The sequence below is a fragment of the Sitophilus oryzae genome, unplaced genomic scaffold, assembly GCF_002938485.1.
Source record: "Sitophilus oryzae breed Bouriz unplaced genomic scaffold, Soryzae_2.0 scaffold_1297_pilon_pilon, whole genome shotgun sequence".
NCBI lineage: Eukaryota > Metazoa > Arthropoda > Insecta > Coleoptera > Curculionidae > Sitophilus > Sitophilus oryzae.
In genome coordinates, this window is record NW_022145945.1 from 2,180,814 (window position 1) to 2,208,337 (window position 27,524).

At 32.4% G+C, this 27,524-nt stretch overlaps 2 protein-coding genes across 2 annotated transcripts; both read left to right on the top strand.

Annotated features, from left to right (window-relative positions):
- Positions 1-629: 629 nt before the first annotated feature.
- On the top strand, positions 630-13,954 carry LOC115874542 (ribonucleoside-diphosphate reductase large subunit-like). Its single transcript, XM_030889717.1, has 10 exons — positions 630-672; positions 746-834; positions 893-1,070; positions 1,137-1,622; positions 3,778-3,957; positions 7,488-7,677; positions 9,186-9,456; positions 12,336-12,441; positions 12,563-12,715; positions 12,770-13,954. The coding sequence occupies exons 1-10, from the start codon at positions 630-632 to the stop codon at positions 13,531-13,533; spliced, it is 2,460 nt and encodes an 819-aa protein (XP_030745577.1). The 3' UTR covers positions 13,534-13,954.
- Positions 13,955-16,850: 2,896 nt separating this feature from the next.
- On the top strand, positions 16,851-27,520 carry LOC115874544 (malate dehydrogenase, mitochondrial-like). Its single transcript, XM_030889719.1, has 6 exons — positions 16,851-17,011; positions 17,064-17,248; positions 18,015-18,200; positions 21,586-21,783; positions 24,470-24,701; positions 27,268-27,520. The coding sequence occupies exons 1-6, from the start codon at positions 16,900-16,902 to the stop codon at positions 27,447-27,449; spliced, it is 1,095 nt and encodes a 364-aa protein (XP_030745579.1). The 5' UTR covers positions 16,851-16,899; the 3' UTR covers positions 27,450-27,520.
- The last annotated feature ends 4 nt before the right edge of the window (positions 27,521-27,524 follow it).

A 27,524-nucleotide genomic window follows, 5' to 3' on the forward strand; every position in this document is an offset into this window, starting at 1 on the left:
TATTTATTCTGTTTTTTATTAGAAATTTTGGGATTGAGCTTCCCAGATTACAGCGTACCAATTTAAAAATATCAAAATCGCAATCGCAGGTTACAGTCGCAGCGATTTATAAATCACAATCGCAGTTTCAACTGCGATTGGAAAATCGCAGTTTTGCTCATCTCTAGTAGCTTGTGGCAACCCTGCCACTTAAATTTTGACTTTACGCAGGGATGGGCGAGTAAAAAACTAGTTTATTACGCGATTGATTTTTACGTTCCATAAAAATGTAAAAGTTTACATCCTCTTTTCTTAATATATTTTTAATTTTGTGTAGTAAACGAAATTGAAGAAGAAGTTTTTGAAAATGTTATAAAAAACTCAAACATCTTCATTTTTTTAACTTACATCAAAATGTACGTGGAAAGGTTCATTCTTGACAATACCATAGATTATAGTTTTCTAATTTGATACTTTTATCTATGGATTTGTCTAATTTACATGACTTCTGTCTTCTGTGATGTACAATATTTTGGCGGGAATTCACTCACTTGTGTTTGTGAAGGTTGTTTTCCTTTTATATTATTCCGTTTTATTTAGTTTTGTCTTTTATTTATTTTCCTACAGAAGATTAACTGAAGTTGTAAAATATGGTGAACAAACCAGTAGTAAAATTATACGTTATGAAGAGAAGTAAGTTCATATATCTCCTATATTTATTTTATGTGTGTACACATTGTGTAATGGACAGGTTTATTCTTTTTAGATGGTATACAGGAAGACATATATATAGATAAAATTACTTCGCGTATTAAAAAAATGTGCTATGGCTTGAATATGAATTTCATAGATCCGGTAATATTTTCATAAAAACTTTCATTGTTTTTGTTTATTAACTACTCCGCATTTTCAGGTTTCGATAACTCTGAAAGTCGTTAGTGGATTATATCCTGGAGTTACCACCGTTGAATTAGATACTTTAGCAGCAGAAACGGCAGCCACTATGACCATAGATCATCCAGACTACGCTGTTCTAGCTGGAAGAATAGAAGTTTCAAATTTACATAAAAGAACAAAAAAACATTTTAGCGGTAATGTTTATTTTTAAAATACCTTCTTTAATTTCAACTAATCACTTTTTTAACTTCATTTTATAGAGGTGATGTCTGATTTATACAACGTAGTAAATGACAATAAAATTCACACTCCGAAGATATCAGAAAAGCATTACAACATCATTATGAAAAATTCCGATAAACTTAATTCTCATATCATTTATGACAGAGATTTCTCGTACAGTTATTTTGGATTCAAAACATTAGAACTCTCCTATCTATTGAAAATTAATGGGAAAATTGTTGAGAGACCTCAGCACATGCTTATGAGAGTTGCCATCGGTATTCACGGGGAAGATATCGATGCAGCCATCCAAACTTATGATTTAATGTCTAAGAAATATTTTACTCATGCTAGCCCTACTTTATTTAATGCCGCCTCCCCCAAACCGCAACTCTCTTCATGTTTTTTGCTTACGGTGCCAGAGGATAGTATTGATGGCATTTACGAGTGCCTAAAACAGTGTGCCTTTATTTCAAAAAATGCAGGAGGAATTGGAGTTAATGTACACAATGTTAGGGCGAAAGGTACAGTTTAAGTCACATCTACACATATTGTTTTACCTGTCAGGTAAGACGGATTAAAAACTACCCTATCCAAGAAATGGTACCTGCTGTTTTATCAGTCATAGCATTGTGTTTAGTGAAGTTGAAAAAAAAACATGGCATTTTACAACAAAAATGTATTTGTAGTTTAAATTTCGTTTGTAAACATGCAAAGCTAATTATGAATATATTATTGTTTGTTAATAATTATTAGATATCACTTTTACATCATAATTTTGTAAAATTATACAGGGCCTGGCAATAGTGCGTTGGGCATCTGTAGATCCTATAATAAAAAACTTAGGAATTTTGTATAAGTGCAGCCCTAAAGTATGCATTAAGATGTACTTCAGGAATTTTTTTTTTAAATTCTACAGGATGGCTCAAAAAGGGTGAGTGGATTGGGATGATTTTTTTTAAATGGAACATTGTATATTATGCATTTTTAGCTTCCATTCTGATCGCTTTACATAATTCTAAGATATTATTAAATATATTTTGATAGTTTCAGAAATATTAATAAATAAACAAAAAAAATATTTTTGAAAAAAAAAATTAAAAATACAAGAAATGTTCTGAAATCAAAACTATCCTTAATAATAATAGTTGGTCTCTACTTACTTTGCTATATATATCATAATCTTAAACCATACAGATACAAGGTGTTCAAAATTCTATGCCAAATTTTCGTTTTTTAATGGTATATATAACACCCAGTATATTATTTCTTTGTTAGATAGAGAATTAAGGATCATTAGGTAGCTTTGATAAAAGAATTACTGTTGAAAAACCCATATGTAATATATTAGAATATCCGCTAAAAAAAAGGCCGTTAAAAATGTTGAAATACTTTAAATACAAAAATTCTTCACTTTTTAATTCTCCATCTAACAATGCAATAATATATAGGGTGACCTATTTAAACAAAAAAAACGAGAAAATCTTTCATATTTTAGAGTGTTTGGCATAGAATTTTGAACAACTATAGTAAATACCTAGTATAGTTTTGATTTCAGGATTTTTTTGATTTCCTGTATTTTTAATATTTTTTCTGTAACTATCAAAACATATTTGCATAAACAATATCTTGGATTGGATTTATCTTGGAAAAATTGGTCAAGTGCGAGTCGGACTCGCGCATGAAGGGTTCCGTACCATTCATTATCTATACAACATTAGACACTATACATATTATTATAAACTTTTTTTTCCGATTTAGCTGAAATTTTGAATGCGCGTATAAGTAATTCAAAAAAAAATGAAGAAACACATTACTAAAAATTGTATTAATCTATAATAAATATGGAAAAAGTAAAAATAAACATTTAAAATTAAAAAAAAAACTATTAAAAAAAGTCGCCTTGACTAGGATTCGAACTTGCCTTACTACGGCTCCAACGTCATAGCAGCGTAAAGTCCTAACGCTTTAACCACGCGGCCACCGAGGACTTGAAAGATTCTATGTAAAATTCTTACTTAAAAGATAATGTTTAGTGAAAGTACTTTTTTATTTATAAACATTTATTTAATTCTGTTTTTAGTATTTGTTCTTATAGCGGCAACATAGATACATTATCTGTGAACATTTCAACTGTCTAGCTATAACGGTTCATAAGATAGACCTTTGTGACAGACGGACGGACGGACGGACAGCGAAGTCTTATAATAGGGTTCCCGTTTTTACCCTTCCCGGAACTCTAAAAAATCATCGCGATATGCTCACATTTTCTTGAGCCACCCTGTATAAGTTGAAATTTTTTTCCGAAATAAATTCTAGTGCATGTTTTAGGTTTGCGCTTAAACAAAATTTCTAAGTGTTTTATTCTAGGAGTTACAGATGACCGACGCGACGCGACGCATTTTTTCCGGACCCTGTATATCCACATAATTTTTAGGAAGTTTACTAATTATTTTTTTCAGTATGAAATGGAAAGTTTTGTTGTAATATCCCGTCAGTTCTCTATGCGGGGTTTTACTTTTTTAATTCAGTTTAAAAAAACTGACCGTTTTTTTCGTTTCCAACTGAGGTATTAATTTATAGATTTTTACTGAACAGTGAAAACAAGGTAAAGCCTTATGTGTAGACGGCCCTTTAACGTAATATAAGAAAAACGTCTATCTAAATATTATTATTTAGGATCGTACATTGTTGGAAGTGATAGTGCATCGAAAGGCTTAGTTCCAATGTTGAAGGTGTTCAATACAACTGCGCAGTATGTGGATCAGGGTGGTAACAAGAGGCCTGGCGCATTCGCCATATATTTGGAACCCTGGCACGCCGATATATTCGACTTTTTGAATCTGCGAAAAAACACTGGTAAGTACGAATCTTTTTCACAGGGATGAAAAAATATGCTTTTTCTACAAACGTCAAAAAATTACAAGGTTCGCGAATTGATAGCAATGTGCGAAGTGACACTTTTTTTCATTTTCCTACATTACCATGACACGGTGCGCGAAGTAATGCGCGAAATGCCTATTTCGCACACTGCATGTAAATTATATGGCATTTTGGAATTTTGATTTTTGGAAAATGAAGAACTAAATCATAACTAATTATTTATTTAAAAAATAAATAAAAAAAAATAGAAATATTCAAGAATAAACAAATAACAAATATCAAACTTAACACTAATGCATATCCTAGTTATTATTTACAATATTAACATTAATAGTACAACCAGTACACAAACCAATATTTAATCCCAAACTGGAGAGTTCTGATTTTGCTTGAGATATGGAGGTTTTAGGACTTGAGACACTATCCAATTTTGATGTAGAGGTACTTGATCCCAGTATTTGACACTCTAAAATTTTATTTTATATTTGAATTTTATTGTTGATAAAATCCTCGATGTATCCTTCGGCCACTGTCGAAGATTTCCATCCTCCGTGGCGCTTCAAACTAAATATATCACCCCCTGTATTAGCAAGGAGTGTGGCTGAAGTTCTCCGGAAACAATGCCCAGTGTAGGCCTCATAATCCGGCAGCCTCAAGAGTTTTGCTATCATGCTAGGCATCTTACCAATAGAATTTATGCCAACCACTTGGTTAACACATCTTTTATTTTGATATTTTAAAAACAATCTGCTACTAAATCTCAATATAATTCAAATTTGACACTGTAAAGACTCGGTCTATGTTTGTTTTTGTATCGGGTACTCTAACAATCAAAATTGAATCTTTATCTTCTATGTTATTGACCGTCATTTTAGTAAGTTCCTCACGGCGGCAAGCACCAGAAATACCAAGTATTAAAACGACCTAAAAGGAAATCGATGACGACACGCTATTTTTTCGAAGCAATAATATAATAATAATAATTTTTAGGGATATCCCGATTTTAATGTTTGTAGAAAAAATGTTGTTTGAACTCGTGCGCGAACTACTTTGATGATTTTGACTAATCTTTCAAATCTGACGCCTCGTTAAAAAATTCAAGTATCGATCACCAAAGTAACACTTCGCGCACTAGATATAAAAATGACTATTTTTATGATTTAAAATAGCTTTTATTCTTTTATAAACTCTGTTTTAAACTACATAGTGTACAGGGTGGGTCAAATTCGACGCTTTTAAATGGAAACACCCTTTTCTATAGGAGATAGACAAAAACTAATATCGGTGTCTGCAGCTCAATTTTTGTCAAAAACATGATGGTGAAAACCGCATATCGATATCTGTTACTGTTTCGGAGTTACGGGGTGTTTTTCAAAAATATGCATTTTTAACAAATCGCTGTAACTTTTTTGCTATGGAAAATTTTGTATTTTTATGAAAACATTTCCAAAGCACCTTTTTACGTAGAATTTAATGGTTTAAGTATAATTATGCACAGTTGCCAGATTCAAAAAAGACTTTAATTGGCATCCCATTCTTTTCTGGTGTATAATAATTTCTTTTATTCTTCGTTTCTTGTCAGATACACTTATATTAATTATTCGTTTGGCTTTTAAAATAGTTTTAATTTTAAGTATATTATTAGAAAACATATGCTCTCAAAATACATTTTTAATATATCTACACTACTTTATTATGTTAACTAAGAAAATAACTTTAACTACCTTTAAAATTAATAATATACAGGGCGATTGATAGTGATATTTATTAATGCTGAAACGTTAGTAATGAAATATACGTTTAATAATAATGGAAACGATTTATTAAAATGCAGTACAAAAAATGTTAATTGACTAAAAAATACTATAATAACAATTTTTTTCTGTTTGCCACGTTATTTATATAGACCTAGGTAGATTTTAAAAAGTGACACAGGTACAATTAATAATATATTACTTAAGCATAAAAGTTGCTGTCACCGACATCGTACAATAAATTAAAATTCATAAAATAAATTAAAATTATTAATTAAACAAATCTTTATAAAGAAACGCAAGTATATCAAATTTGGGCCCAATCGAACGCCAGGAAATGGTATCGTAATATGGTACTACATTATGGTACCCCTTGATATGCTTCATGCTTCCATAATATTGCAATGTCATCAAAAATACGCAAGTATAATCAAATATGAGCCCAATCGAACGTCAGGAAGTGGTATCGTAATATGGTACTACATTATGGTACCCTTGATATGCTTCATGGTACCATAATATTGCAATGTCATCAAAAATACGCAAGTATAATTAAATATGAGCCCAATCGAACGTCAGGAAGTGGTACCGTAATATGGTACTATATTAAGGTACCACTTTATATGCACCATAATCCCATCATATTACAATGTCACCGAAGATACTTACTATATCAAGTATAAGTCCAATCGCACGCCGGGAAATGGTATCGTATATGGTACTATTATGCTACCTCTTGATATGCTTCATGGTACCATAATATTGCAATGTCATTAAAAATATGCAAGTATATATCAAATATGAGCCCAAATGAACGTCAGGAATTAGTATCATAATATGGTACTATAGAAGGTACCTCTTTATATGCTTCATGGTACCATAATATTACAATGTCACTGAAGATACGTAATAAAACAAGTTTAAGCCCAATCGAACGCCATGTATCGTAATATGGTACTATATTACGGTATCACTTGGATATGCTTCATGGTACCATAATATTGCAATGTCATGAAAAATACGCAAGTATATATCAAATACCGTCTCATACCGAAAAAAACGGCGTCCAGTTGGCTGGGAAAAGACGATCCCATATAAATTTACACATAAAATGACAGCGATTTTCATTTCATAGCCATCGCTAACGCCGTGTTTTCCCGATCACACGGTATGAACACAATCGAACGTCAGGAAGTGGTGTCATAATAGTCGAATTACAATCAAAATTCAGGATTCAGTTAGAATCAAACATCAGGAAGTGATTTTAATTCAGCTCGTAAGATTTAACTCCAACTAACATGGCAAGTTAAATACTTATATCTATTTTAATACGTTTAAATGATGTAGCAAATTTGAAGGTAGGCTTTATCAGGAAGTATTACAAAATAAATTACACAATGGCAACACTGCATAAAATTCTTTTTAAATTTTGTTTGTAGAAAACTGTTTTCTTTTAAAATGCACATTTTTGAAAAACACCCCGTAACTCCTAAACGGTAACAGATATTGATGTGCGGTTTTCACCATCATGTTTTTGATGAAAATTGAGCTCCAGACACCGATATTAGTTTTCGTCTATCTGCTATAGAAAAGGGTGTTTCCATTTAAAAGCGTCGAATTTGACCCACCCTGTACATGTGATTCAAAATTATTATTAGGCGTTTTTTTAGGATTTTGTGTTTAAAAACAAGTTTAAGACATAACAACCTCGCTTTCTAGACAATTGTAACAATGTTTGTATTATTTTTTTAGGTAAAGAAGAATTAAGGGCAAGGGAATTATTTTATGCACTTTGGATACCAGATTTGTTTATGAAAAGAGTGGAATCCGATGGAATATGGTCTTTAATGTGTCCTCACAATAGTCCTGGTTTGTCGGATTGTTATGGTGAGAAATTTGAACAATTATATGAAGAATATGAACGGCAAAATAAATTTTTAAGGTAAGTTTTAGCTTTTAGTTACCATACTCCTCTGAAACGGCTTGACCGATTTTGATGAAATTTTATATGTTAGAGGTTGTTATCTATTTTCTATACCTTTGAGTGATAAGAGTGGCCCACCCCAAATTTGTTTCTTTTTATTTTTTGGAGAAAATTTTTTATTTTAATTTTTTTATGATATGGGGGCATTAAAAAATACATACCTGTTGACAACCTTAAATTTTCACCTTTCTACCATCAACCTTTTTCTTAATAGGGGTGTTTTTTATAATTATATACATAGGTTATTACCTATTTTCCATACGCCCTTAAGTAGCAATTTTCTTTGGTGGCTCACCCCAAATTTTTATATTTTTTATTTTTTAGACAACATTTTTTATTTTTATTTTTTTATGATGTGGCATTAAACATACATACAACCCGAAATTTTCACCCTTCTACCATCAACCTCTATTTTTTAACAATGGTTACTTTGCTTTAATAGTTTTACTTACCATACTCCTCCGAAACCGGCTTGACCGATTTTGATGAAATTTTATATGTATGTATTATGTATATTCAGTAGGTCTGAGAATAGGTTGTAGACTATAATGTTTTTATTTTTTGGACAAAATTTTTTATTTTTATTTTTTATGAAGTGGCATTAAAAATCCATACAACAATTTTTACCCTTCTACCATTAACCCCTATTTTTAATTAGAGGTTGTTTTTCTTAAATAGTTTTAGTTACCATACTCCTCCGAAATAATTTAATATGTATACTCAGTAAGTCTGAGAATAGATTGTTACTAATTTTTTATACCCCTAAGTGATAAGGGTGGTCCACCCCAACTTTTTTTTTGTGTTTAAAAAAAGTGAATAACAGCCATTATATGCGAGTAGAATACTATACTTTATCCAGGACTATCAAAAAAATTTAGATAATATTAATATAAGTTTTTATTTTTAATGTCAAAAAAATATAGAACGAATATAACGAGTAACATAGAAACAAAACATTGAAATTTTCATTATCTTATGCGTACAGTACGTCTGCTGGATCTGTGTCTATGAAAGGAATGCGGACAAAAAATATTTAAATAAACAACAATATATTTTATACGTCGACTTGGCGAGTACGTCAGCGCAAATCGCTCCGCCCACTCATTTTATTGGCTACTTGCAAATTTGTCGAATTTTTATTGATGGGACGCGTCGTCTAATTTTTTACGAAAAACATGGAGAGAATATCGTTTTCCCTCTCACGGATACCCCGTAGCTACAGAACGGACAGACGTACTGTACAATCGCTTCCAAGCCGCTTTGGATCGAGCACAGCTCTTGTTTGGAGTTTGGATCGAGATATCCGTGGAAGCGGTGAATAATGAAACCATTATTCACTGAATATCATTATTATTTCATAAACTCATGTATATTAATCAAATTATAGACGAGTCGTGGATAAAATAATTAAAAAACAGTTTTTTGCATTTCTAACTTGCACCCTATATAATCTAATCTCTTATTAGACAAGTACGTGCGCAAGAAGTATGGCGGGCCATCATAGCCGCGCAAGTTGAGACCGGCACGCCGTATATGTTGTACAAAGATGCCTGCAATAAGAAATCGAATCAGAAGAACCTAGGAACGATAAAAAGCAGTAATTTATGTACTGAAGTGGTGGAATATACATCTCCGGACGAAATTGCTGTATGCAATCTAGCCTCCATTGCTGTAAATATGTTTGTTTCGAAGGATAGAACGCACTATGATTTTAAGAAGTTGAAAGAAATAACCAAGGTAATGTACTAAGTCTGGTCAGTATATCTGCGTGGTCTGTATTTTCATGCCAGAAGATAGAGATAAATATAAAGGACCGGTTGGCAGAGAGATAAAATAAAAAGCGGCATACAGCGTTGCCGGTTTTTACGTTTGTAGGAAAATTTGTGTAGAAAAAATTAACTTTTTTAAAAACTTTTATGTATACTACTGAAACAAAGATAATATAAAAAATGTCTATACCTATGTGGCGGATTCATTTTTCCAAAAAAAATCCTTTATGGGTATTTCGCCAGTGCAGTGGATTTTTTTGGAAAGGCAATATATCTAAGCTAAACTATAAATATATGTAATCTACACTCACCGGCAAAAAACGTTTCAGAGTTGGATTTCTCGCGAACCACTCATTAGATTTCGATGATTTTTTTTAAAATTGTAAATTAATTCCTTCTTAACGGATGCTACGTCAGAAATTTTTATTCCGAATTTATTTTGAGTATATTATACAGGCACAACAATAAGACGAAGTTTTTTGCTCGAACTTTGTAACACCTTGTAGCGTGCAGAAGCTGTAGTAGCTATTGCTAAATCAAATCACATTGTAGCCTCATCTTTTGTGAGCAATTTGTTTTTTTAATCACGACATTATCTCTGTTTGTATTGGAGATACGCTGCTTTAAAACGAACGTCTCGGAAAAATGCTTTCAGACAAAACCGCGACCAAACACATGTAAACGCACAAACTGAAGACGTGCTCGACGAAGTTTTGGAAGTAGCTGGGTTCCTGTGGCAGGCCTCCTTGCAGACAAGCTGTTTTCTTTTAGTCTTCGTTGGATTGTTCTCTCACGAGTTGAGTTCTACGCACGGCTTGTAGCAGATGTTGATTCTGAAACGCTGTAATTCTACGATTTCGTTAAAGTATTCAGTACAATAAAGCGGTCGTCAATTGCATTTGTCTTCCGTGTTCTTCCGGAACCCATTCGCCTGGTGAAATTTCCCGTTTCCATTTTCCTATTGCAGGCATCCTGAACTGTTGTCCGAGGCATGCCCAGGGTATCCGACACAACGTTGACTTCAGCCATCCTCAATTAAAGCCACAACATAGATAAATGAAACAAGTTTCGATTGGAAAGTGCCCAAAGGACAATGTAAACACTAGTTTTTTTGTTTTCCTGTTATTACCGATTCTGAACCGTCCTAGAACTCTGCAGCGCATGCGCAAATGAAATAATGTCTTCATATTTCCTTCTGCGCATACGCATCACAGTTCTAGGACGGTTCAGAATGGTAATAATAACAGGAAAACGAAAAAAGCTACTATTTGGCGCTATTCTTGCAATGGTCGCGACCCAAAGCTTTTGAAAATTTCGGAGCGGTTGGGCTTTTTCCGGAATTATATCGCCAAATATTGTTTATTCAAACTTATTATTATTTTCTTTTAATTTTATAAATAAAATACAGTGTGTTGCATACAAGAAACTTTATTTTATATAAGGACATGTATGAAATAGGTACCTATGAAACATTGGAAACCGACGTTATGCCACGATCCACGATGGGTTTTGCAGTTCACAGTTCACAGCACAGCTTTTTAAGTTTTTAATGCCATTTTTTCACAATTATCACGGGTTGGAGTAAATAAGACTTGAATTAAACTCACAAGATAGCAATAATTACTTTGAAAATAGACGCTATAAACACCTTTCGGAATTTCTTCAATGAGAGTGGTTTCGATTTTGAAAGATTTTATAATTTTTAAAGATTCTGACTTTGACAAGAGAAAATTATTTCTGTTATTGTTTGGCGGTTGTTCTTAGCAACCGCTATAGCAGCGCCAGATCGCTTATAACGGTCGCGACCCAAAATTTTTACGGGCTTTCCAATCTAAACTTGTTTCATTTATCTATGAGCCACAATACGAGCAACATCCGTCACAGATAATGGCATTTTTTAATTTGACAACCGTTGTTGTCATATTGCAAATACTCATAAATCCGTTTTCGCCTATATCGCCTTGAGCATAACTTTCTGCCTGCGAAGCATTTTTCCGAGACGTTCGTTTTAAAGCAGCGTATCTCCAATAAAAAGAGAGATAATGTCGTGATTAAAAAAACAAAATGCTCACAAAAGATGAGGCTACAATGTGATTTGATTTAGCAATAGCTACTACAACTGCTGCACCCTACAGGGTATTACAAACTTCGGGCAAAAAATTTCTGACGTAGCATAAAAATTAAGAAAAAATTAATTTACAATTAAAAAAAAATCATCAAAATCTAGTGAGGGGTTCGCGAGAAATCCAACTTCGAAATTGGGACTAGTTTTTAGTGGCAAGGTTTTTTTGCCGGTGAGTTTATTACAGCTGTAGTAAAATGAGTAACTAATTGTGAAAAATAAAGTTCCAACCCTAGATGCAACATTTTTCATAAACGTCTACTTGTGCTGTTTGAAATTTTGATACAAAATTTGGCAATACCGCATAGAAGAAATGTTTTAACCCAACTTTTATCTCTTTTTAATATATTTGATTTTCCATTAAGCTGTCTATATCACTGTCTTACACGTTAAAATCCAGGCCACGGAGTTTCGATGACCAGATCGGTATGTATTTTTTACTTTATTTAATACTGTGTGGGGATTTAAAAAATATAATGTTATAATTCAGAATTAAATAATTAATAAAAGTGTTATAATTCAGAATTCACAATAAAATTTAAAGATATAACTAATTTCTATTTTTTCTTGATTTTTCCAAACCTACGTGCTAATTGTTTTAAAATTATTTATTTATTTATTAATTCTCCACATTTGTTGATTTTTGACTACTGATAAGATACTTTCACAGTTTTGCAAAATTTATAAAATCGATATTACTATTTTAAATTAATTTTCTTTTCTAGGTTGTAACTAAGAATTTAGATAAAATTATTGATGTCAATTATTATCCCGTTCAAGAAGCGAAAAATTCGAATATGAGGCATAGACCAATAGGAATTGGTGTCCAAGGTGGGCTATACTTGTAAAAATCTTTTTTCTTTTGACAATTGACATCTTAGAAAAAAAAAATATTCTTATTTTTTATTTATTTTTCGAGTTTATTCTTATTTTTTTTTATTTGTGTATGTAGGTCTGGCTGATGCATTTATTTTGATGAAAATGCCATTCGATAGTGAAGAAGCTGCACTTCTGAATAAGCAAATATTCGAGACATTATATTATGGTGCCTTAGAAGCCAGTTGTGAACTGGCCCAAGAATTAGGCACTTATTCAACTTATGCAGGTACAATTTGCATGAATTTATAGTTTATAATTTTTTATGATTTTGTTATTTCAGGATCACCTGTAAGCCAAGGCATATTACAGTATGACATGTGGGATGCCCAACCGACTACACTATGGGACTGGTCAGCACTAAAAGTTAAAATTGCCAAACACGGAGTACGAAATTCATTATTATTGGCACCCATGCCCACTGCATCTACAGCTCAAATATTAGGAAACAACGAAAGCGTTGAACCTTACACAAGCAACATTTACACGAGAAGAGTACTTTCAGGAGAGTTCCAAATTGTTAACCACCATTTACTGAAAGATTTAACCAACAGAGGGCTATGGAATGACGTCATGAAGAACCAGATAATAGCCAATCGCGGTTCGATACAAAACATCCCGGGAATCCCCGACGATCTCAAAGCCATTTACAAGACAGTTTGGGAGATTTCGCAGAAGGTTATACTTAATATGGCCGCCGATAGGGGCGCTTATATCGATCAGAGCCAAAGCCTGAATATCCACATCGCCAAACCTAGTTACGGAGTCCTAACCTCAATGCATTTCTACGGTTGGAAGAAAGGTTTGAAGACAGGAATGTACTACCTCCGAACAAAACCTGCGGCCAATCCCATTCAGTTTACTGTAGATAAATCAAAACTATTGGTCGCAAGTGACAGTCCAAAAACTGCCGAAGCAGAGCAGGTAGGGCAAAATGGGGATTCTAAAACGACAAATGGGGTTAAGGAATCAAGTGAAGAAGATGACTTAGCTGCAATAACTTGTTCCTTAAATAACCCAGAAGACTGCCAAATGTGTGGTGCATAAGATTATTTATTATTCTCTAATCCATTTTTAGTTAATTTTACTTTTAAACAAAGTATTTTGAGACTGGCGTGTAATTATTTCTTTTTATTGTTAACTATATTGAGTTAAATTTCAACCTCAATGTTTTTCTTTTATATACATATAGACGTAACGTGCGTTAAGCTTTAAAACCAAATCTCACATATTTTTCATATTTGATAACTGAGTATTTATATTTTAAAATTTATATTTAATCTTTTGTATATTGTAAAGGAAATTATGAAAATTATATGTCATTTAAATATGTATTGCAATTTTGTAAACACCATTTTCTTGGCATGGAATCCTCTATTTTATTGTTTAGGTACTTCTTTTTTCTATTTAGATCTAAGTTTTATTTTTATTAATGTAGATTCGTATATTATTATAATTTTTCTTCCTAGGTGTTAATTTTATTTTCTTTACATACCTAATATTAATCATACTAATATAATCGAAAAAAAAATTGCTGTCATGTTTATTATATAAATTTATACAGGGTGGCCCAACGAAAACGTTCCGCAAGGCATAACGGCCAGAGTAATTTTTTTTCAGAAAATCCAAAAACACGTCAATTTGGTTTGTGAGGGGGACAACTTTTGCCCCAAAAATTATTGCAAAATCTTCCACCCTCTAATCGGGGGTGTCATCCCCCAACTTTTTTCAAAGGGGAAGGGGGGTCAAGTGGCGCCGCAATGAAAAGAGCTCTCTAATCTCTATATTTCCCCGCTTCGTTTTTGAAAATCGGTCGAGTCATTGAGAAAATATGAAGGATTGAAATTTGAAAAGTTTATTTAAACATTTATCAGAGTAAATGATAAGGATAAACTCCTTCGACCAATTTGCTGTTTTTTCTTATTATTTCTAGATGTTTACGCATTTTTTCACTTGCCACAAGGTTGAACGATCAGGTGCGGTAGTTGCTGGATAGTTGTTCTGTGACTTGTGCGTTGAAGTTCTTCTCAATATACCATAGTTGTTAAACTTTTTAACAATTATGGTGTACTCACTTGCAGACAAAGTGAAAATAATCGAACTTTATTTTAAAAATAATGAATGTGGCAATTGGTTTGCGCAGATATTCAATGAAGGCCATCCTGACAAACACCTTTATGGCAAAATTGGTCGCGAGTTATTAGCAAAATTTCACAAAACTGGTTCCGTTATGAATAAAAAGAGGCAGAGGGAAAATCCTATAGTAAATGAAGCTATGGAGGTATTCGTATTGGGCCAAGTTGCCATGGATAGTATGCTGAGTATAAGAAAATTAGCCAATGAGTCCGGGGTGAATCGTACAAGTGTCCAAAGGATATTAAAAAACACAAGTTCCACCCGTACAAAATTCAGTTGGTACAAGAACACAATGAAGACGATTTTGATCGTCGCGGGCTGGTATTTTTGGAAATTCAATTGTAGGTCAGTTTAACGATATTGAGATCTCACCTGATCGTTCAACCTTGTGGCAAGTGAAAAAATGCGTAAACATCTAGAAATAATAAGAAAAAACAGCAAATTGATCCAAGGAATTTATCCTTATCATTTACTCTGATAAATGTTTAAATAAACTTTTCAAATTTCAATCTTTCATATTTTCTCAATGACTCGCCCGATTTTCAAAAATGAAGCGGTGAAATATAGAGAATAGAAAGCTCTTTTCATTGCGGCGCCACTTGAACCCTCTTACCATTTGAAAAAAGTTGGGGGATGACACCTCCGCTTAAAGGGTTGAAGATTTTGCAATCATTTTTAGGGCAAAAGTTGTCCCCCTCACAAACAAAATTGACGCGTTTTTGGATTTTCTGAAAAAAAAATTACCCTGGCCGTTGCGGAACGTTTTCGATGGGCCACCCTGTATAGGAAATGTCATCGATCGTCATTTCCAAGCCAACTGGATGCCGTTTCTAAAATATCTGTTGTTACGATGATATTTCATTAATTACATCTCGTTTTATGTTGATATATATTCTACAAGATTAATATTTGAACACGCGTTTAATAATACTGTATAGTAGATATTTAAGAACAACTTTTCACTTATTTTACACAACGTTTCCACACTATTTTAAGAACGAACTTGTCACTTAATCTGCAGGAATATAATTACAATATCATTTTTATTATTTAATTTTATTATAAAGAATTAGTATATAAAATTCTATGTTATGATTGCCTCTATTGATTAATATAACGGTAGTATTGCTTGATGAGCAATACTGGCAACATCATCAATATATCGAGCTAATTGGGAAATGATTGATTGACCCAATGTCAATAAAAATATGGTCCACGGACATTTTTTAAAAGCAATGGTCTCTTATTATTTATTGCCAATAATTTGATTTTGATGTCAATATGACTCCTTTTTGTAGGTTGCGCCACCTACATGTGTTTTAACTGTTTTGAAGAGTAATAACTTTTCGTCCGTACCTGTATAAAATTACTGAGTGAAAAAAAAAATATTTTTGTGATTTTTTACGTAAAAAATGTCTGTTGGTAAAAATCGCTACGAGCAATCGTTCTCAAAATATTTAGAATGGAAATAGTCAATACATATCATTATTGAGAAAAAATAAACATATGTTGAGTAGATAATTATTTGAGAACTTTTTATTTTTTTAAATTAATCATATATTTTTCTTCGAAAAAATGATGATAACACAGTTTCTGTTGAAGTTTTTTCAAGAAACATTTCAAATTTATGATTTCAGTCTAATAACTATTTAGTCAACATGTTTAATTTATGTCAATGATGACAGGTATTGATAATTCTGATTCCAAATATCTGGAGAACCATTACTCGTAGCGGTTTCTACCAAGAGATCTTTTTTACGAAAAAAAAACGTGCATGTATATTTTTTTACTACGAAAAGTTATTACCTATGGTTATTACTCTTCAGACCAGTGAAAAATATGTAAGTGGCGCCCTAAGTAGGAGTCTCCCATGCACCAATTTTCATCAAAATATCGACCTTAGTTCAGAAATTATTTGGAAAAAATATGAAATTTCTGGACCCTATATCTCCGAAACTAAGTATTTTAGAACATACATTTATACGATTTTTTTAATTATTTTTATCTCCAGAATATGCTGGCCAAGTTTCCGGAATACAGTTCGTACCACCCTGTATAATAAAATTATTTTATAATAATTATTAAATAATTTATTCGTGTTTTTTTGCTGTCGCACACCACTGCAGCACTTATGCGTACCAGCCGCCACTGTCTCGGGGATTAATAAATGGGTATAATTAAGGTATAATTACGATTTTTAAAAAAAATCCACTAATAATAAAAGTCCCCTAAATTGACATTGTCAAAATTTAAATTCCGTCAAAATTCTCAGTAAAAATGTCTCGAAACTTTTTGATTAAATTAAAAGCGAATTCAAAATTATTGCATATAGTGAGCGTTCGGCGCTGCTGTACGAGTCCTAAGAACGGTTTTACAGTTACTGTTTTAGGTAGGTACTTGTTAAAATTTTAAAAATAATACAAGTTACAAAAATCTTTTAGATGGCTGCCATAAGGTAGGAAGACATACTGCTCTTATTCTGAAACAGAGTCCCCTAATTTCGGAATTAAGGCTGCACGATATTGATAGTACTATATGTTTCGTGGCCGAAGATTTGAGTCATATCGACACTAGAACCAAAGTCAAGTCTTTTTGTGGTCAGTCAGTTTTAAAAAACGCCGTAGCAGTAAGTATATTCTTCTATAAATTTGTTAAACCTAATCTATTTTGCAATCTAATCTTTGACAAAGTGGTAAATAAAAGCGAGAATGCAAGAAAAAATATATAATTAGTTAGTTTTAAATGAATTTCATAAATGATCGGTTTATTACACGTATGCATATTATACAGGGTGTTTCAAAAAACATGTGCCATCTCTCGTGGGGAGATTGCTCACGTAAAAACAAGACTTATTTTTCATATCAACATAGGTCCAGTTCTGCTTTGTTTCCTAGCTACAGGGTGTTAGTCTTAATATTTTTTCGATTTATTATAATTTTCTTTCAAGTACTTTTTGCGTTTCAAATGAAATTTTGAGGGTAAAAGTTACTATAAATTCGACATATTTTAAAGCTAAAAAGTGTCGACATATTCACCAAGGACGTGCATATACATAGGTTATCACTGGAATATTTTTCTATAAAAGCATGTACGCCACTGACTTTTTCCTTTTGTTAGCGAAATAGTGTAATCAGTTTAATGCCGATTAAAAGTGGTCTCTTGATATTTTGTTGATTTTGGCCTCCTTCACGAAATAAACGCAATTTTATTAATTTGCCTTGATCCAAAAGTTTAATAACAACCTTTTAAAAATTTTGATATCATTATTTTGCGAAAGTTTTAAATAAGTAGTTACTCATTGAGTCGTCATCAATATACATAGCTATTTTCATAACTATGTGTAGGGGGCCATGCAGAAATTGAAAATAATATTAATAAGAGTTATATTTAAGGATGCCGATATTGTGGTGTGCTTGGGAGGTTGTAGAAGCAAAATCAGTGAGACTTGTAAAGATTTGTTTGAGAAAAATGTAGACGCTGTTAGAACGGCGGCCTGGCATTGTATAGAATTCAGCCCGAAGGCAATCTTTTGCATCGCCAAACCACCCATAGAAGCTTTCGTGCCTTTAGTAACAGAGGTAGGACATATTTATTTTGTTTTATCATGTCTTGAGGAAACGCAAATTCAATAGCAAAATATCGATGATGTTTTATCGCAATTATCGATGTGTCAATGTTACTGTAAATGTCCGAAATGCGGTAAAACCTAGGATAAGCGCGCTAAACCTAGGATTTACTAAAAATGTGGTAAAAGCCCGAAAACTATTTATTTTGCTTCCATTTCGGACTTTTACCGGACCCAAACAGTAAATCTTAGGATTTAACACACCGCATTGGTAAAAGTACGAATAAGCAAGTGGTAGTCAAAACCAACCAACCCCACCAAATAACCACCTAACCAATGCATTAACACCCCCCAAATAACCAGGCTAACCAATGCATTAACACCCTCCAAATAACCAGGCTAACCTAATTAGTTAATGTTTTTGGTAAATCCTAGGTTTAGCGCGCTTATCCTAGGTTTTACCGTATTGCGGACATTTTCAGTAACAAATATAAAACTGATACGTTACAAAAATCGATATCGTGAAACGATAATCGTTAAAATTTCAATGCCTAAGTAAACAAAAACATCGACATATTTTAATGTATATCGACATCCTTAATTTGTCGATATTGTTGCTATAAGAAAAATAATTCGTACTTTTACCAATGCGGTGTGGTATCCTAAGATTTACTGTTTGGGTCCGGTAAAAGTCCAAAATGGAACCAAAATAAAGAAGTTTCGAGCTTTTACCACTTGCTTTTGGTAAATCCTAGGTTTAGGGCGCTTATCCTAGGTTTTACCGCATTTCGGACATTTACAGTGACATCAGTATTTTATAGCGACTTACATTGATGCTTTGAAGGGTCTCAAAAAATTGTGTGTGCACTATGTGCGCATATTTGAAGTAAAACTTCTTACTAACAGCTATTAAATTGAAGGATTCGAAGGACATGTTTGGTAAAGTGTATTTTGAAATGTGGATAAAGCAATAAATTAAAAATTAATAAATAATTTGATTTAGTTTTACAAAATTTGTATTAAATGACCGCCTGACCATCTGAGGACTCTAATTGGGTACCTCTATCCACGTGCCGAATTTGGTTCCAGTCGACCCATAATTAAGAAAAATCCTGATGATTTCGTCCATATAGATGCATCGGTTCAAAACGTTGAGGGCGTCATCCTGTAGTCCATTCCCAATTATGCCGAAATCGACCCAAATTTTTGTTTAATATCAAATCGTTAGTCTCACCCTGATGAAAATGTCCTTAACTTGTTAATTTTTTATTAGAAGTTAATTTTTATTTTATACCATGAAAAATATCGATGTATCGAAAGTTTTTTTTGCGATGTTTTCATCCCTAGTTTTGCCATATTATGGAGAAAAGAATCGTCTTAAAAACTATATATAGTCTGTCCAATGACAAAATCCTTGACAGTGATAGATGTGTCTGTCATTTTATTTTCAAAGTAGTTTATTTTATTTTACAAAGAAATAAGTTGGTAGAATTGGAACGCATAGCAGAAAATGAATATATTTAAAATTTGAGTGACAAGTGATTACTTCAAAATATTGTGAAAAAAAACTGTATAAAATTGAAAAACAATTACAGTATGTGTTAATACAAAACAAGCAAGGGTGTATTTTAAAAAACATCACATACCAAAAAAAGATATAAAAAAGATTTCCTGCTTTCAAGCCGTGTTTCAAGCTCAAGCAACTTCCTGCATTTATTGTTACATTTATCAATATAATTATTCAATATGATTAATATTTACCTATCGTGTGCTGCTATTTTACAGATACTCCAGTTTTTGGTATCATATACTAGATAGTATACAAACTTTATTTGTGACTAATACAACTCTCTAATAACACAGTCCAAAATGCAAAATATTTATCATTTCTATTTTCTATTTGACATAATTTGACACAAAATTATAACCTATAATTTGGCAAGAGTTTGATAACTCTCAAAAATCTTAAGTCGAGTTCATACGCATCGGCGTTCGTTTGTCGTTCATCGTTCTGTTAAACCAATAGTATTGAAATATGATCTGTCATTTTTGAAATAAACCAATAAAACTGGTTAAAAACAACAAGAGATGACACATGACGGATTTATACAGGGTGTTTCAAAACAAATGCGAAAAACTTTAGGAGGTGATTCCTTGTTCTAAATAAAGGGTAGTTTGCTTTATAAACGTTGGGTCAAAAGTCAACCATTAGGGAGATATCGCGGTACAAAGATGGCGGAAAAATAATGTTTTTATTTTTTATCTTCAAAACGAAAAGAGATAGACTATTGAAATTTTATGGAAGCATTACTGTTATGAAAACACACTTTCTGGTAATTTTTTCACTTTTTTAAAATGAGTGGAAGGGGTTGAAATAAACTACCCCTATCATTCTTGTTAACGAAATTTAAAGAAAAATCTTATCTAACACATGCAAATGCTTTAATTTGGATAGTTTAGTTTGTTTAGAAACTTTTTCATCTCTTGTGTTTCTTTGATAAAACTCACCGATTTGAAATTAAAAAATAAAATGTAAAGCATTACATGTCAGGACAAAAAACATTTTTAGATTAAGAATCTAGTGATAATAACGATAATAATAATAATCTAGATAATAACGTATTGCAGTAGAGTAATGGTCAAATAAAATAATATTAGGAACATCCTAAAAAGTAACAGCGGCCGACTAGATGTTTTCCTAAAAAAATTACAGCAGCCCACTAGATTCTTTATCAGAAAATGTTTTTGTCCTGGCATGCAATGCTTTACATTTTATTTTTTAATTTCAAATTTTTTGAAATTTGAAATTGAAAATTGATTTTGAGTTTAATCAAAAAAAAATACAAGAGATAAAAAAATTTCTAAACAAACTAAACTATCCAAATTAATTTTTTTGCATGTGTTTGATAAGATTTTTCTTTAAATTTCGTTAACAAGAATGATAGGGGTAGTTTATTTCAACCCCTTCCACTGATTTTAAAAAAGTGAAAAAATTACCAGAAAGTGTGTTTTCATAACAGTAATGCTTCCATAAAATTTTATTAGTCTATCTCTTTTCGTTTTCAAGATAAAAAATAAAAACATTATTTTTCCGCCATCTTTGTACCGCGATATCTCCCTAATGGTTAACTTTTGACCCAACGTTTATGAAGCAAACTACCCTTTATTTTGAACAAGGAATCACCCCCTGAAGTTTTTCGCACTTGTTTTGAAACACCCTGTATATAAACCCATCCATAGTTAACTTAAAAAATATTAGTAATTTTTTTTAGTTAAATAAATGGATTGGTATGGACGTCATCTGCTTTTTTTCTGTCATCGTCTGTCGAAATCTTACCTGTGAAAAAAACAGTATAATACCATACTTTTTCTATTAACAATACTATAACATATTTTAGGAATACAAAAAAGCGGGTGTGCACGATTACAGAAAAATCATAGGAATATCATCAGTGGCGTGCATGCGCTCCAACTCTTTCATTGGTTTGATCAGCGGACAAGATTCATCCCAAGTAAGGTGTCCAGTGGTAGGCGGAGCTTCGAAAGGCTGCGTGGTTGCCTGTATTTCGCAGACCAAGCCAGAACAAGTTCATCCGGTAAAAGATTATTTATATTTTTTTTTGTTTCGTTTCTTTGACCTGGTATACTATATATATGTTTTTCTTTTTATTCTTGGCTTTAGGTCGTTGGGGATGCAAAGATGTTACTGAATTTTGTTCAATATTTTATTTTTATGACGACGCGACGTTTCGACCGTATATGTCTTTTAAAACTATTATTTTAATTGTTTAGGGACATCACACTTTAGTATAGAGCACGTACATATTTTCTCGTAGACCGTTTTGTATAAAATATATTCATCGTTTCAATAGCCGATGTCTACTTCCCTAAACAATTAAAATAATAATTTTAATATGTGTTATTCTGCTTTTGTCCAGTTTTTAACAATTTTAATTCTGTAGGAATCTACATTCAAGAGACTTGAAAAAGACATATACTGTCCAAACGTCGTCATAAAAATAAGATAATGAACAAAATTCAGTAACATCTTTGCAACCCCAACGACCTAAAGCCAAGAATAAAAAGAAAAAAAAAAGATTATTTATATATAAACGAGATTATTTATTTATACACGTTAGACGTTTATGGAGAACCGGTGATGGATTCTTTTTAAAACAACTAATTTTGATACAAACCTTAACCCCTAATTTTAGGAGTTGAATTTTAAACAATCGCTCCGTAGTTTAGACATCTTTGATCAAGTTTCTTACTTCTAGAAATTATTTTTAAAAATAATAATAATACTAATACCGTTGATTGAAGAAATAAGAAGATGCGCAACCTTATAGGCGATTTTGTGGCACAAAATCTGTCCGAGATGTAGCTGGCGTTACCATTAGCCTGTCGAGATTTAGTTTAGCTCTGCGCAGCTTCGCGCTGGTAGTCGTTTACAACGCAGCGGATAAAAAATACTGTACCGTAGTTCTGCTTTCAGCCGACAGAGTGAATAGTTCCCGGAGACAGTGTTGCCAGAACTACTGATTAATCCGTCGATTTACGGATTTTGTGTACAGTACGTTAATAATACCACAGATTATAAACTTTGTTTTTTCTTTATAGTTTTTCGTGGTTCCAATTTTCGGAATCGGGCACTAGTTAGGTTACTAGTTTGCGCATATAGCACGCCCACTTATGGCCTCTAAAATTGTGCACAGCGCCTGACCGGCACAGTTATTAGAGAGATATCGGAAAACCGAATAGCGTCATGCAGTATTTACGCGTACCTTATCATGGTTACGATATGCGCGAGTCAATTTTTAACGCAACATCCGCTAATAACGTTACCGCCTGACGTAATTTGCGGATCAATTACACCAAGCGCTATTTCTAAATAAGGTTTAAAAATTGCTTAAATGGGCATGTGCGAGTATTTGACAACCGGGGCCGGCCGGCGAGATCTTTTATTTTAGGTTATGTTTGAATTGTTTTGAATTATTACTTTAGTTTTATTAGGTAATTTGATATTTAAGTAGCTGTGATTAGTTTTAATTAAATAAATATGGCCCAAAATATGGATTCCAATTCCAATATTAAAGAACCTATAAAGAGGCTTAGGTTTACAGCAGATGACGACTTAGCCCTTCTAAGAGAATTTGTTGCTTATTGCCCTAAACCCACTGTCAGACGTTGAACAATGAAGCACTGGAAATAAGCACTTTAGCCCTTTAGTTTTAAAATACCTAGTAAACAAAACAATTTCAAAGTTTTAAATTCAAAGTTAGGTTAAGTTTAAATAGCGGACGCGACGAGAACAGAATTCTTTCCGATTCGATAAGTATAAATGAAGAGAGTTAATACCACCTCACTTAAAGGAATTAACACCCTAATTAACGTCCATGCACGCTATTCGGTTTAGCGATATCTCTCTATTATGCTGTTTATTGTTATTTTACGAGAGTTTATTTTTGCGCACAGGAAATTTTACTCGTTTGCACATCGTCATAAAAAACAATTTTCGTACCACGAATTAGGGATAAGATTTTTATCTGTATACATATAGTATACCTAATCTGTGATAATACGAATTTTCTATCCTTAAACAATTTAATATAATATAAGATTAAACAAAGAACGGCGTCAGAGTTGGCTTGGAAATGAAGATCGGTGTTATTTCATATGTAAAATATTATGGCAAGTGTCAATAATCGTCATTTCCAAGCCAACTAAACGACTTTTTTCGGTCGTACGAAATATTCAGTACGTAAAAATGAATTTTTATTTTTGTTGTTTATTCTATGTTTAATACGAATAAGTTTTCAATACATAAATGATAGATATTTTCGTCAAACGTATTGCAGATATTACAAATTTTTATATGGCAACACTGTCGCTTTCAGATCCACACCGTCTTCGATATGTCTTCGCTGGCCGAATTAGAGAAAATAAGTGTTTTATGCGTTGACCGCAGAACGATTGGTGTCTCCACCGTACAGCACTTGAGACGCAAGGGTAAATCAAATCAGCGTTATCACAAATTCGCCCATTAGGTTGCTTATCTTCCCAATTGTTTCAATCAACGCTAGTACTAATAATTCACCCTTAATTTTCGTTTTTAGCAATGCTAAAAACAATCTTAAAATCAATCATACTTTTTATTCATATTTGTTCTGTATGATTTACACCTCAAACTAGATTTTTGAAGAAATTTAAACATTTAGAAACACATTTTAGAAAAAATCTAAAACATTTATAAAGACATATTTTTTAAAAAATAACTTTTAGCAACATCACAAAATTATTCAAGATTCTATAGCCATATCCGAAGACGAAGTTTTGAAAGCTTATCATAACAGAGGCACCTCGTGTTTAGCCGCGGCGCTGGCAATTTCCAGGTTCGTTAACTGTCAATTGAAAGCTCTTAACGGAGAAACGAACTGCGTTGATTGCGCTTTCGTGAAACAGACCGGCCATATCGGTCAGTTTCTACCTTATATGACATCTATCGTCAGGCTAGGTAAGTTTATTACACGATTTTATACGCCAACAATCATCAATTGCTGTCCTCCATTCGCGAACTTCGAGTTCCGGGCTTTACGCCCTGGGGCTACTCGAGAACGGTTCTGAAAGGAACTGTGCGCGATAGCCTTGTGCCGCCATATGGCGCGGAACAGTTCTGGAACTTTGACTCAATTGAATGGAGTGAGAGTATCGCGTTCTTGAACAGTTCAGAGCTGCTCAACTGCGTGAAAGGAGGACAGCAAATGTCGCTATTAGACAGTTGTCAGTTGTCTGTCATTTAAATTGGCAGTTAAATTGTATTTTCTGTTATTTTTTACATGTTGTTTGTCGAAATCTTTTTTTTTTCAAACGTCACAATAGTATTAATTTTTGCGACGTGATTGACACTATAAAAAGTAATTTTAACACCTAGGCATAAACACAAAACCGCATAAAAGTAAGCTACTTTTACGCCTAAGCATAAAAGTACGAAAATATACAGGGTGGTCCGAACTGTATTCCGGAAACTTCGGCAGCATATTCTGCAGATAAAAATAAGTAAAAAAGTTCGTATATACATATGTCCTAAAATGCTTAGTTTCGGAGATACAGGGTGTAGAAGTTTCATTTTTATTTTCATTTTTTCCAAATAATTTATGAAGTAACGTCAATATTTGGATGAAAATTTGTGTCTGGGAGTTTTTTGACATGAGAAATTTGATCTTGATGTCAATACGAGTCCTACTTGTAGAGGGCGCCACCTACATATTTTTAACTGGTTTGAAGAATAATAACTTTTCGTCGGTACCTGTATAAAACTACCGAGTAAAAAAAATATGCATTTACAACGTCTTTTGCCTAAAAAAGGCCTCTTGGTAAAAATCGCTACGCGTAATGGTTCTCGAGATATTTGAAATCGAAATTTATCAATACCTGTCATTATTGACATAAGTTAAACATGTTGATTAAATAGTTATTAGACTGAAATCATAAATTTTAAATGCTTTTGTGCCAAAAGTTCAATAAAAACTGTTTTATCATCATTTTTTCGCAGAATATAAAAAAATACAAATTTCCCAAATTTATTTTATTTCAGTCAAGTAACTATCTACTCAACGTGTTTATTTTTTGTCAATAATTACATCAATTGACTATTTCCGTTCTAAATATCTTCAGAACGGTTGCCCGTAGCGATTTTTACCAAGAGACATTTTTTACGTAGAAAGTCACGGAAATGTATATTTTTTCACTTAGTAGTTGTATACAGGTACGGACGAAAAGTTATTACTCTTTAAAACAGTTAAAACACATGTAGGTGGCGCCCCCTACAAATAAGAGTCATATTGACATCAAAATAAAATTTCTCATATCAAAAAACTCCTAGACACCTATTTTCATCCAAATATTGACGTTACTTCAGAAATTATTTGGAAAAAATCGTACCTAATAAAAATGAAACTTCTACACCCTGTATCTCCGAAACTAAGCATTTTAGGACTTACATTATACGAACTTTTTTACTTATTTTATCTGCAGAATATGCTGCCGAAGTTTCCGGAATACAGTTCGGACTACTCTGTATTATTAAACCACAGAAACAAGTTTAGATTGGAAAGTGCCCATAAGGGCAATGTAAATACTTATTGGCGCTATTCTTACAACGGTCGCTCTCCAAAGCTTTTGATAATTAAAGAGTGGTTCCGCTTTTTCCGGAATTATGTCGCCAAGTATTATTTATTCAAACTTATTTAGTTTCTTTTAATTTTTTAAATAAAATACAGTGTGACGCATATAAGAAACTTTATTTTATATAAGGACATGTATGAAATACCTATGAAACATTGGAAACTGACGTTATGCCATGATCCACGATGGTTTTTGCAGTTTACGGTTCATACAGTTTTTTAAGCTGCCACTTTTTCACAATTATCACGGGCTTGGGTAAAGTTTTTTAAGCTGCCACTTTTTCACAATTATCACGGGTTTGGGTAAATAATTTAAATTAAACTTACAAGATAGCAATAATTAGTTTGAAAATGGACGTTTTAAATACTTTTTGGTATTTTTTTCAATAAGAGCTGTTTAAATTTTGAAAGATTTTATAATTTTTGAAGATTCTGACTTTGACAAGAGAAATTTATTTCGGTTCTTGTTTGTGGTTGTTCTTAGCAACCGCTACAGCAGCGCCCTACAACGTATGCGCTCCAAAACAATTATTTAAGTTTTGGTATTCCAATCTAAACTTGTTTTATAATCTCTGATATAATTACTTAGAATGTATTACTTTTAAATCTTTTTATATTTTTTGGAATGTTTAGAATTATTAAAAAAATTACTTGCGACCTTTGAAAAAAATAGCATGTTGTATTCGGAGTAAAAATGACTTTTTGTGCCTAGACTGTAATGTCGGACCCGTTAACGCTTGTCACTGATCGTTGATTCACTCCCTGTAGTTTAAATTTATTTTTAAAGTTACATTTAAGATTGTTTTTTTTAATTCATAATATTTTGTGGGAATGGAGAGCTATCTTTGCCAATACAGCTTATATTATAATTTATTTTAAACGTATTAACATCATTAGGACGACACGGATTGTTATCTGCCCACATGCCGAAAATCAATGGTTACGAAGCCCACTGTTTGAAAAGAGCCGCTTTGTATATAAAAGATTACATTAAACTTGGAGAAACATTTGTGACCGGTGAACGTAAAGGTATAAAAGAAATAAAAAGTGAAATAACGAAAGCAGTAAAATGTAACTAAATTATCTATAATCTGATGTAACTATATAACTCTAAATAATAAATGTCTAATAAAGTTTTTTATGTAATGTACCAT

Bases quoted from the DNA above. Each gene is read 5' to 3' on its own strand.
- LOC115874544 (XM_030889719.1), top strand. From the start codon at position 16,900: ATGTCTCGAAACTTTTTGATTAAATTAAAAGCGAATTCAAAATTATTG. The intron at 17,012-17,063 runs GTAGGTACTTGT...AAAATCTTTTAG, and splicing joins TTTTACAGTTACTGTTTTAG to ATGGCTGCCATAAGGTAGGA. The intron at 21,784-24,469 runs GTAAAAGATTAT...AATAACTTTTAG, and splicing joins AGCCAGAACAAGTTCATCCG to CAACATCACAAAATTATTCA.
- LOC115874542 (XM_030889717.1), top strand. From the start codon at position 630: ATGGTGAACAAACCAGTAGTAAAATTATACGTTATGAAGAGAA. The intron at 12,442-12,562 runs GTGGGCTATACT...TTGTGTATGTAG, and splicing joins AATAGGAATTGGTGTCCAAG to GTCTGGCTGATGCATTTATT. The intron at 12,716-12,769 runs GTACAATTTGCA...TTGTTATTTCAG, and splicing joins CACTTATTCAACTTATGCAG to GATCACCTGTAAGCCAAGGC.